The sequence below is a fragment of the Mesoplodon densirostris genome, chromosome 4 (genome assembly GCF_025265405.1).
Source record: "Mesoplodon densirostris isolate mMesDen1 chromosome 4, mMesDen1 primary haplotype, whole genome shotgun sequence".
Taxonomy (NCBI): Eukaryota; Metazoa; Chordata; class Mammalia; order Artiodactyla; family Ziphiidae; genus Mesoplodon; species Mesoplodon densirostris.
Window position 1 is genome coordinate 36617862 of NC_082664.1, and position 13207 is coordinate 36631068.

General features: G+C 33.5%; 1 protein-coding gene across 3 annotated transcripts in view; it reads right to left on the reverse strand.

Moving 5' to 3' along the window:
- GPHN (gephyrin) overlaps nucleotides 1-13207 on the reverse strand; it is a 609285-nt gene that overhangs the window by 331052 nt on the left and 265026 nt on the right. For all 3 annotated transcript variants that reach the window (XM_060095976.1, XM_060095978.1, XM_060095977.1), the window contains exon 4: nucleotides 3526-3618. In XM_060095976.1, coding sequence (XP_059951959.1) covers nucleotides 3526-3618 — 93 coding nt within the window. The remainder of the gene's footprint in view (nucleotides 1-3525; nucleotides 3619-13207) is intronic.

Consider the following 13207-nt stretch of genomic DNA (forward strand, 5'->3'; position numbering starts at 1 on the left):
ACTTTTACCATTTAAGAATAATAAAAGATTCTTTACGTAATAATACCTATTTTGGATATATTTGCTTTTAAGTGATAATGGGACATGAAGAGATAATATACTTGGTATAGCAATGAGTTACGTTCTATAGAATTTTATTACTAGCATTTCACCAATGTCAACAGATTATCCAACCTTTATCAGATCTGAGAAAATGCAATCTATTATTAAAAATAAAGCTTTTCAAAAGTTGTAGAGTATGGATTATTATGCTATTATATGTAAGCTTTGATAGTATCTCATGTTGAGAGTCAGGGAACAGACCAGCAGGTACGTGACTATCAGATAAACCTCATTCTAAGATACAGGGCCTAAAAGTAGAAACAAATTCGTAATTTAGGAAAATCAATTCTGATTGCCTTATTTGTATAAAATATGTAAATAAGATACATTTTACTAAACTTGCTATTTCCATTTTTCTGTTAATAGACCTGGAAGAACTCTAAAGCTATTAAACTTTTCATTTTCTCTAAAGTTCAAACATAGTGACAATAACTTTAGATTGCTTTATTTCACTCATTCAATTTATCATTTTCCCCCTTCCTTTTTTTAAACAACCCACACAACTCACAAACACTGTCCATTGTGTTTGCAGATCAAACTTATTACTGACAATTACTGACTATAAAATATTAGCACCTTAAGGGAGAAGTTTTATATTATTTTACCTTTATCACTAATATTTGTGTTTTCTTTCAATAACTTCTGACTCTATTTAAAAATATTTGCAACCTTAAGTTGTATATAGGTACATATGCTCTACAAATAGGTTTCTCTTTTCAGGCACAATTATCTAAGACAATTAACTATATTATTACAGGTCCAAAATTATATTTCTGGATTCCTAGCTGACATCCCAGTGTAAAGTTTTACATATTATAAGAATTGCAACTATTTAAAGATAAGAAGAAATTAGGAGAATTATTTTTGGGTGGTCTTATATTGCTTTTATGTTTATTTTTCAAAGGCTTAACAGCCCTATGGACTTTTGCTGTAGATAATCACACCTTATGTGTGTGTGTGTGTGTGTGTGTGTGTGTGTATATATATATATATATATATATATATATATAATTTGAAATAAAGTAAATCTATTAAAGATCAAGATATTCACAATCAGTTAAGTTACTTGTTTTCAAAAATAGATATTAGAGAAGACGTAATTATATGGATTTACCCTAATACAATTTTACCCAGGTAGTTGCTATGGGCATATACAAATATAAGAGCACTTCTAAGCTTTTCTGGTAACTGAAGAACTGTATTGAAGAATAAAGGACTTCTCAATTTTCTGATATAATGAAATATACAAAGTCATGGAAAGACATAGACTCTTGTTAACTAACAGTAGCAAAAAAAAGGTTGGGCGATAAACAGATACTAGAATGGTAGAATTTCAAGACCTCTGAGTTATATGGAGATGGAAAAGATAAAATATGAAGCTTACTATGCTAAAATTTTAAAAAATTTAACAAGATTGTGACGATTTCATGGATATACTTTAAATCTAGTATACGACTATTTTTGCCCATTTGATAGTTATATATAAAAATACTACAAATTTGTCCACTTTGGTAGTTATGTAATAACTAATAAAACAAATTAACCCTTATAAGTTAACCCTTACATAGTGCTTACTAAAATGCCAGGAATAGTTCTCATTGAAACCTCACAGCCACCCTGGTACATAAGCACTTTCATTTCCCTCATTTTATAGGAAATTAAGGCACAGAATGATTTAATAACTAGTCTACACTCACCGTGTTGTAAGTAGCAGAGCCAGAATTTAAAAGTTTGGATTTGCAACCTAGTGTTTTGGTATTAACTTGAAACTCCACGGAGTACAAAATATTTAATTTTGTGATACAAATTATTTTCCCACAATTAAAAATAATTTTGTTAACTGGTTATGAATGAATTCTATGGTACCTTTTTTCTACTCTTCTGATATAAAAGTAATATTATGAAAATATCAAACCAGCACACAAACAACAAGGATATATAAAACCAAGGTCATTTACTTCAAACACTTAACCCAGCACTCAAACTCCAAAAATCAATGTCTTCACATATGTGGGCGATTTTCTTACAAACAAAAGAAAACATAAACACACCTTTACAGGAGATGGCTTCCCTCCAATTGTACTTTTTAAGTTAGTCTCACAGTTTAAAAGAAATATAAAAATTGGCCAAAGGACCATTTCCCCTTAGGACCCAGAAGCTATGTAAGAATGACTTCTTTTTTAAGTAGTTGAAGCTGACAATCTCCCAGAATTGCTTAACAAAACGACTTTATTTATAAGCTTAATTATAATAATATTCCCAAAATTTCTGTGCCATGATTTTTACATAGAAGAATAGAAAACATTTTAAAACTTGTTAAAACAATGTGCATTTTCACATACTAGAGCCAATGGTTCCCAAAGTTTGGAAGCACGGTCTATGGGCCAGCAACATGTGTGTTACCTGGGGCCTTACTAGAAACACAAATTCTTGGGACCCACTGCAGATTGACTGAATCAGAAACACTGTGGGTGGGACACAGCAATCTGTTTTACCTCTAATTGTGGTACAAGCTAAAGTTTGAAAACTGCTATATTAGAGTAAGGACAATAATCATTTAATAGGTACAGAGCAAAAGTATCGTGCTATGAATAAGATAGGAGACACAATGGTGTACTGATTTGGAAATAAAAAACCAGTTAACAGTAACTTGAAATCCAGCCAAGAAACACTTTTCTGGGAGGTAAAGGAAACAATGTCACAAGTATTAATATAAGTTTGCATATGACTCTGAAGTGACACATGACGCTTATGGCTTCTTTAAAAAGAAAGAAGGACTTTCCCCCTTGTATCACTGAGCACTATCTATTCTTCATTCTTTCCCTAATTTTTTTCCTGTGCAAGGTTGAAGGTGATTCTTGTGGCATGAAGCCTAGAGATTAATTCTGCCTTTTGGCTTATTAAATTTTGCATTTAAGTTCACATTTTAAATTATGGAATATATAACTTTCTCATCAAATACTATAAAATTGGTATAAATATGCTATTGCAGTCATCCTACTTAAGACCAATGACAAGGGTATCTCAAGAAAAGACAAATCAGAAACATTTTGAATTATATTAAAAAAGCACATCAGACCAGACTGCCATGCTGAGTCAGAGTTCTGCTATTACCTCCTTTGGCAATATGTCTGAAATTCAGCTGATACCACAGACCACTGAGCAAATGCAGGATTACCTTCTGGACCAGTTCAATCTTCCTCATTTTAGATAATTTCTAGTTTAAGTCCAAAGAAAAGAAGTCAAGAAAGTTTTTTTTTTAATATAATGATTCTCCCACAGCAAAATGTTCACATTCTTAGAACCACAGGTCTCTTGTTCTGTCTAGCAAAATTATATAAATCATATAAAAATAATAAAAAGGATTAAAAATAACATGAATAGTCTACTCCTTGAATATCAGAAAAGCATATACTATCTCACCTCTGGAGTGACATCTCGTGGCGCAAACCCTGTTCCTCCAGTTGTTAGTATCAAATTAAGTTCCTTTTCATCACACCAATCTATCAGGGTTTCCTGAAAGAAAATAATAATATTTTCACATGCAGAAGGACTTGCCTGCCTACTCAAAACATTCACATACTGAAATACTTCGTATACAGTGAAGAAACAGATTCTTTTCAACACTCATTAAGAAAAATGTGAAGCACAATTCATGGAACAGTTTCCACTGTTAATCAAAAGACACTGCAGTTTTGGGTATGTATTTTATTCATTATAGAAAATGAAGATGCAACCATCAGATTCTTGAAAGTAAATGTAACACAGGAAATAGCATAAATAGTTTATAATTAATGTTCATTATGTATTTAAATGGCATGTCTGACATCTTGTCAGCCACTCAAAATATATTCAGGTTAAAAAAATTGAGCACTATTTCTAATTATATGATCTCATTATTTAATAAGTATAGCAATCCTGTCAGGTAAATATTCATACTTCAGTTTTATATTTAAGGAAACAGACTCATTGGATTTTTTCATTAATGGACTCAGAGAGATCAAGAAATATACTTGCTCATGGGCTCAAACTAGAAGAGGAAAAAGCTAGAATTTAAACTTAGAGCTGTTGGACCCTCAACAGATGTTCCTCTATATTTTGCCTATGATTGAGTCAATATTTTTTTTTCCTAAGTTTCAAGTGGTTTAGGAAAGTTTTACATTTTTCAGGATTTTATTTTACATAGTTGCCTTAAAGGAAAGGTGTAGGAATAAATGATTGCTTAAAGTTTCTTTTTTTCCACACCAATATTATGACACTTAGTTGAGATTAGTATTACATACCATAAAATTCTGGAGTTGGTAGAGACCTTAGTAGATTTGCCTATTCATTTTACAGATAAGACAACTGAAGTACAATGTGGTTAAATAATTTACTCAAAGTTACCCAGCTAGTTTGTAAAGAAGTGGGACAAGGATCTCTGCTTACTCTATTGCTAGTTCTATTCATCCATCCTACATTTTCGCTATTTATTAAAAAGAACTATCAAGTGCTCATTTAAATTATAATTAAATATTTGCTTTGGTATTTTATTGTTTCATTACCTTTATACAATTCAGGTCCAAAACTTAATAATACAATTATATCATTTATGTACTGATAATTAGATGTGAAATACCAGTAGCAGGCTGCTATCTGTATGTAAAATACAATGCCCTCAGTTCTCTAATTCATCAGTGACACAAAATGAATGATAATTATTCAGAAGGACAATTCAGGATTTTTAAATGATTTTTTTCCCTTTCCTCACTCATTTTTATTTCATCCTGGTATCACAGGAATGGAGAGCGCAAAACTCCAAATGAAGGAGATTTTTTTCCCTTGCTGTGATTAATTAATGGCAACAATCTATTTTTAAAAAGACAAAAAATATAGACTACTAGAGCCTAACTGAAGAACTCCCACCACTGATATAGTTATAATTTTGTTCTGAGGAAAGCTCACACACACACAAAATCAATGGTTAATCTACAAACAATAAATGCTGGAGAGGGTGTGGAGAAAAGGGAACCCTCTTGCACTGTTGATGGGAATGTAAATTGATACAGCCACTATGGAGAACAGTATGGAGGTTCCTTAAAAAACTAAAAACAGAACTACCATATGACCCAGCAATCCCACTCCTGGGCAAATACCCTGAGAAAACCATAATTCAAAAAGAGTCATGTACCACAATGTTCACTGCAGCACTATTTACAATAGCCAGGACACAGAAGCAACCTAAGTGTCCACTGACAGATGAATGGATAAAGAAGATGTGGCACATATATACAATGGAATATTACTCAGCCATAAAAAGGAATGAAATTGAATTATTTGTAGTGAGGTGGATGGACCTAGAGTCTGTCATACAGAGTGAAGTAAGTCAGAAAGAGAAAAACATACACCATATGCTAACAGATATATATGGAATCTAAAAACAAAAAATGATTCTGAAGAACCTAGGGGCAGGAAGGAATAAAGACACAGATGTAGAGAATGGACTTGAGGACACGGGGAGGGGGAAGGGTAAGCTAGGACGAAGTAAGAGAGTGGCATGGACATATACAGACTACCAAATATAAAATAGATAGCTAGTGAGAAGCAGCCGCATAGCACAGGGAGATCAGCTCCGTGCTTTGTGACCACCTAGAGGGGTAGGATAGGGAGAGTGGGAGAGAGACGCAAGAGGGAGGGGATATGGTGATATATGTATACATATAGCTGATTCACTTTGTTATAAGGCAACAACAAAGCAATTATACTTCAATAAAGATATTAAAAAACAAAAACAAACAAAATCAATGGTTATTATAATAAAGGTGATTATGTGGTGGTTTCACAAATCAAACTTAAAATTTCCACTGTTTTGCTCTTCTATTTATTTAAAAATTAGAAAAGCAAAAATACTCAGCATTCTAAGTAGTTATTATTTCTGGTCTATAAAAAAAACATAGTTGACTCCATAACTCAGCAATGAGATGAACTGATCTTGTCTTCCCACTAATAGACCTTAGAAACTTTAGATTTCTTTGTAACATTCCACATTACTGAAGTGTCTGTGCCACAGCATTCTAGTCTTTGACCACACCTCCATTTATATCAGATCTTGATAAAAAGTGATGTGAAATCCAACTTGTATCAACAAAATAACTCAAGCATTAAAAAAAAACTATATCAAATACTAATTTTCAGTATTGTCAATACCAAGAGGGCAATTCAAACTTTTCAAATTTCAAAATGCCAATAAAAATAGTCAAAATAGTCCCTTTAGACTGAAGAATGCTGTTGTTTGGCAACAGGCAATAATTCCTATAACATATTTCATCCATTGATTAAATAAACATTTACTGAGTACCTACACCATGTCTTAGGTGTTAAGAGTTAAAAAATAAGTGAAAGACTGACCCTGGTTTTAAAGAGCTCATAGTCCAGTAATGGTTCTCAACTTTGGTTATACACTGGAATTATCTGTGGAGCTTGTAAAAATACTGATGCTTGGGTCTCATTTCTGGGGTACAGCTTGGAAACTTGGATTCTAAAAAGCTTCCCAGGTAATTTTAAAATGCTGCCAACCAGTTAAGAACTACTAGCTAAAAGAGACAATAAGTTCAGTTATCTGAAGGTGAACTTTACAGCTAACCCAACTGGGTGGGCCCACAAAGATGTCATAGCTTAAGATGAGTTGCACCATAGGCATATTACTTAAGTTTTTCTATTCCCAGGATGGATAACTGATAACACATACTCTATAGATTTTCTTTCATTTAAATAAAATTTGATATCTTGAGCTCAGTTAAGGATATGTTCAAGTATTTGAAAAGTAATATTTTGTTGTCCAAAGTAGCTGTGTGATGTACAACAGTTTTTCAACTGAGCAAAAATCTTAGTTAGGATTTTGGACTTTTAAGAGAAAATAGCAATCTTATCATTCACTCAGTGGATCTCCAAAACATAAGGATTCTTTCTCAACTGTTAATATAAAATATGAGTATCCCAGACACCTAGTGGTCATATACTTATTTAACACATCAGTTCGTTTATTTAACAATAAAGTGCCTTTTATTCTGGCACTTCATTAGATAACAGGGATCCAAAGACAAATAAGGCCCTGGACTCAAGGATTTAGTCAAGTATAGGTGCTGTGAGTCTAGTCAAGAACCTTGCTACTAAAAGTATGATCTGAAGACCAGCAACATTTGTTTTACCAGGGAGCTTGTTAGAAACATAGAATCTCAGGTCCCATCCAAGACTTACTGATTCAGGATCTGCAATTTTAGAAAGACTCCTCAAGCTGCTATATATGCATATAAACTGGACTAAGCCATGCTTTCTAACCATGTACCACTCAGGATATTGTGAGTCTTACTTTTCTATCACGTTAGATCAGCTGAAAGCAATTTATCTCATCATATATGTTTCTGCACCTATAAGATACCTTTCATTTTAAGATATACCTTAATATTTGGCTGCTACCAGGTAGTATGTCATAGAGGATTTCTACATGAACCATCATTATGAAAAATTCCTCTGCATCTGTTGCAAAACTGAGGCTGAAGACATTGTCTATTTTAATGGTTATTTTCCCTTACATAAAAGGTATTTCTTTAAAAATTTACTGCCTTGAGCTTACAGGTTAGCACAGTAGAATCAACTTTTAACAAAGAATTTCTGCCTCTCCATATCTAACAGAAATGAACAACAACAACAACAACAAAAAAGAGTAAAAACTAGAGGAAAAAACTTCTACCAGCAATGATCAAATGGGAAAAAATATATACAGCTTTATGTCATAAATCTCAAAAGTTGGGTGGTCAACGACAGAAATAAATGGTCTTTGAGAAGCATACTGCAGCAGGGTTGAGGCTCATAATGCTGTTCTGGCTCCCAAAGAAGTCATAATGGTGAATTATCAGAATCATAAAAATTCTCACTAATACCTTCAAATCTAGAGAGATGTAAAGTGAAACTATCTTTTCATCTTGAAAGCAGCTGCTGTGAGAAACAAGTGAAACAAGCGGTTGAATCTCTGTGATCAAGTTGAAGCTTCCAGGAACAAATGCACACTGAATTGGGGAACTAATCTGAAACCTAATGATATCCCCACATAAACAGTGAGTTAAACCCTTATCTAGGTGGAAAAACTCTAGTACTTGACATTTAATAAAATCTCACAGAGAAAAACAGAGCATTCCAAAAAAGACGACATGTTGTCTCTGTTCCCTCGCTTCCTCTATTTTCCTTTGTGCAAGTCTGTCAAGATCTGATGTACTCTGGGCTGACTTCATCTTTCTTCCTACATCTCTGCAATGGTTTATGAAATAAGCTCAGATTGAAGACCAGATATTGTTCAAGCAGGTTTTCTTTACTTTTTTTTTTGATAACCATACAATAAACAGAAATTTGAAGGCAAGGAGAGGGTAGTTAGAAGGAAATGTAACAGTGCTAGCTTCCTTATCTTTCAACCAACCCTTTTTACCTTTAAAAAGTTAAAACTATGACTGTAACCTATTAATGATTTTCCTTATTTTTTTTAACTTTAGAGAGATCTGTTTAGCCAATAATATCTCTTGTAATATGCTCTTTTCATTCATTTTTTTTCCTCTGTTTAAATGAAATAAAATGCTATTCTGTATTAACTTTAGAGAATTATCCTAATTTCATATAGCTGCATCTTTTACTCAATTAAACATTCATTCATCCATTCTTCTACCTGTAATATAGACATAGAAAGATGTTAGAATGTTTTACAATTAATCTTAATAATAATTATTTCTGGGTAATTAGATTTGAAGTGCATTTTATTTTTTACTCTTTTTATTTTATTTTTTTGTATTTTTGGAATTCTTTATAATTCCCGTGTATTATTAAAAACTAAAGGAATTTTAAAAATTTAATTTTCTGTCCTGTATCAGGAACTAACATAGTGTTGTAAGTCAATTATACTTCAAAAATAAACAAACAAACTTAAAGAAAGGGAGATCAGATTTGTGGTTATCAGAGGCAGGGGGTGGTGGGAGGGGGAATTGGATAAAGGTGGTCAAAAAGTACAAACTTCTAGTTATAAGATAAATAAGTACTAGGGATATAATGTACAATGTGACAACTATAACTAACACTGCCATACATTATACATGAAAGCTGTTAAGAGAGTAGGTCATAAGAGTTTTTATCACAAGGAAAAAATTTGTTTGTATTTCTTTCTATTCACTAAACGTTGTGGTAATCCTTTCATGATGTATGTAAGTCAAGTCATTATCCTGTACACCTTAAACTTATATAGTGCTGCATGTCAACTGTACCTCAATAAAACTGGAAGAAAAAAATGGATTCTTCTGGTATTAGTTCTTCATTCTGGTAGCTAGTACTTTAATGTCTCATTTTCCCCTCATTATGAGCTAGCTGAGAAACAAATTTTATACTTAACAACAATTCATATATTATTGTGGAAGATTAAATATGGCCACATATTCTTTATAAGTCCTTCTATCAAGAGGGGGAATGTATTTCCACAACCTTTGCATCTGGACTGGACTTATGACTTTGGTCAACAGAATAGGGCAGAAGTCATGGTATGTGAGTTCTGAAGCCTATGTCTCAAAAGGCCTCACAGTTTCTGCCTTCACTCTTTTGGTATACTTCTATTACCATGATAGGAAGGCCAGGCTAAATCATGGAATGGTGAGAGATGATGTGTAGAGAAAGGTCTAGCAAAACAGATAGCAGCAAGGCCCTAAACACCTGACTGAGGCCATGTTAGATTCTCTAGCCATAGCTGAGCTAACGAATTATTTCAGCCACATGAGTGATTCCAGGTAAGACCAGATGACACACCTACCTGAGACCAGCAAATCTACAGATCTGTGAGAAATACTAAGTCATTGTTGTTTTAAGTCACTAAGTTTTGTGGTGGTTTTTCTTTTTGTTTTGTTTTTTTGTGGTACGTGGGCCTCTCACTGTTGTGGCCTCTCCCATTGCGGAGCACAGGCTCCAGACACGCAGGCTCAGCGGCCATGGTTCACGGGGCCAGCCGCTCCACAGCATGTGGGATCTTCACGGACCGGGTCACGAACCTGTGTCCCCTGCATCGGCAGGCGGGCTCTCAACCACTGTGCCACCAGGGAAGCCCTTGTGGTGGTTTTTAATGCAACAAAAACAGTACAGATAACTACTTTCATAATTAGCATTTCTGCATCCTTCTCTTTCTCTGGCTATTTCCAATTTATATCTTATTAGTCATAAGTTTATACAACCTTTATAATAAATTTCCAAATAGCTTTGAAAGTGAACTTGATGTGAGTTATATTTAAATAAACTGGCATAAAGTCTCACGAAAGTGATTGTATCATTTAATCATTCAGTTTAAGAAACATACCAATGCCTAGTATGTGCAGGAAAATGTAGGAATGGGGGGGTGAAAAGAAAAACCATGATAAATGTCCTTGATATCAAAGAGCTCAGAGGTATGAACAAATTAATATAGTATGGTACATCAATATATCATGGTTAGTGCTATGAAAGAGGGATGCCATGTTAAGAAAAGTTTTTTACAGATATTACATATTTATGAATATATAACATTTTCTTTACCATAACTAGGATGAAAACTATCACTACAAAGGTTTTTAGCAATACTTTTCTCTTGCCCAAGAGTGAAAAACCCAATAAAGAGGAAAATGGGACAGTAAGAGATATGAGGAAGTAAGTTTAGACAAGCCATCTTTCTCTACGTCCACCCGAAGTCGCATACTCATCTAGATCTAAATCTAAAATAATACATTTTCTTCTTTTCTCTACATTTATTGACAGAAACATGAATCACTGAATTAAGCAGACCTCACCAAAATAAAATCATTTGAGAAATGTTACATTTTTCTTTGGTCTACTAAAGAGTAGTGAAATAACCACCTAAAAAATTCCTATCTGTACATAATGAGACACGGTCTTAGGGTCATCTCAGTAAAGTCTCCTCTAACGCCTCCAGGCAATTTGTTCCTGTTGTGTGTTCCTCTGGAAAGCACTTTTCACAGTTTAAAGAAACTTGCATGTTTACATGTCTCATCTCTGAGAGTGATCTCCAAAAAGTTGATCATGAATCTCTATCACTAAACAATTTCTGAATGTTATTTTCATAAACCACTGGAAAAGCATGTAGTATATCACACTTAAATAGAAATTTTAAAAAGATGAGATAAAGATGACATAATATTTTAAATAGTTTTTCATTTTATTTTACTAAATAATGCACAAAAAGTTCTCAACAATGTTTTTGTGAGAGCAATGTGATTAATACGCGTTATTTTAGAAAATCTTGGTTTGATATTTTGTGATATGGTAATTAAAAAGTAAAAAACAGTTTTAAAAGATAACTAGACTGAAACGGAAGAAGTACTTTACCTATATTTACTAAATCATTACACAACATTTATTTTTCAATCTCATCCACCAAACATGTAAGTGCCTTTTTGAAATGGGGTTAATAAATTTCCATCTTTTATAATATTAATTAGTTGTTTCTACAAAATAGTTGGAAGATGTTACTTTGAAAATATTAACAAATAGGTTCAAAATCCACTAAAATTCTTCAAATGGAATATTTTTAAATTGGTTAGAATTTTGTTTCCTAGATTTTTTAAAACTCGACAGTTACTAGTTTTTATAAATAACACAGTATCATTTCCACTAACAAAATAACTTAATGTGAACAATTTTAAATATCCAAGTATCTTAAGCATGTTTTAATATTTTAGGAAAATTTTCTTAAGATCTTATTTCACGTCATTTTTTCCAAGTTGTCTCCTGAATTATTTTAACTTCTCATTTATTAAACAGATACTCCCATTCCTTGTCCATTAGTATCACCTTATCTGTATTCATGTATTATCTGGGATTAAAATCTCTTTCTCTGGTCCTTTTTGGCTTTGTCAATCTACTCCAAGCCACTTTAAAATTAATATTCTAAAATATATTTCCTTAAAACTTTTTAAAAATAACATTTCTTCATTGGAGAAAACAGCAACACATTTTCTAAATATTTGTTAACATAGTTGAAGCTTTCACTAAGCTCTTAAAAAAGTAAATGCAAACAATAGGTATCATCTATTAGACAAAAGAGCATAGCAAGTGATTAAAATGAGAAGTATAAGGGTTCCTGAGATATTTGGGGGGTTGTAGAGATAAAAAAGCAGGTGGCTTTATCCAAGGAGTATTCACCCATAATTTTTCATACATTCATATTTTCCATTTCCATGTATATGAACATTATATGCATTCAAAACAACTATTTTTAAATATATATATGTGTTGGACTTCCCTGGTGGCACAGTGGTTAAGAATCTGCCTGCCAATGCAGGCATGGACATGGGTTCAACAACTGGTCCGGGAGGATCCCACATGCCACAGAGCAACTAAGCCCGTGCACCACAACTACTGAGCCCATGTGCCACAACTACTGAAGTCGACGTGCCTAGCACCTAGAGCACATACTCAGCAACAAAAAGTAGCCATGGCAATGAGAAGCCTGCACGCTGTGTTGAAGAGTAGCCCCTGATCGCCGCAACTAGAGAAAGCCTGCGTGCAGCAACAAAGACCCAACGCAGCCAAAAATAAATAAATAAATAAATAAAATATATAGGGCTTCCCTGGTGGCGCAGTGGTTGAGAGTCCGCCTGCCGATGCAGGGGACATGGGTTCATGCCCCGGTCCGGGAAGATCCCATATGCCGCGGAGCGGCTAGGCCTGTGAGCCATGGCCGCTGAGCCTGCATCTCCGGAGCCTGTGCTCCGCAACGGGAGAGGCCACAACAGTGAGAGGCCTGTGTACCGCAAAAAAAAAAAAAAATATATATATATATATATATATATATATATATATATATATATGTATGTATGTATGCATGTTTACATAATCCTTAGGACATCTCTTATGTAGAGAATATCCCAAAACTGAGATTTTGTTGCATTTCAAATTATCATTCGTTATTCTCTTACACCCACAAAAGATGTCAACCCAGGTGTTATTTCAGGCTAATTGTACCTTCTCCCTTATAAGAAAGTGAGGGCTGTTCTTTTATTCAAGTTGTCTGATTCTTAACCCCTGGACCAATTTCAGTTTACTTCTATACATT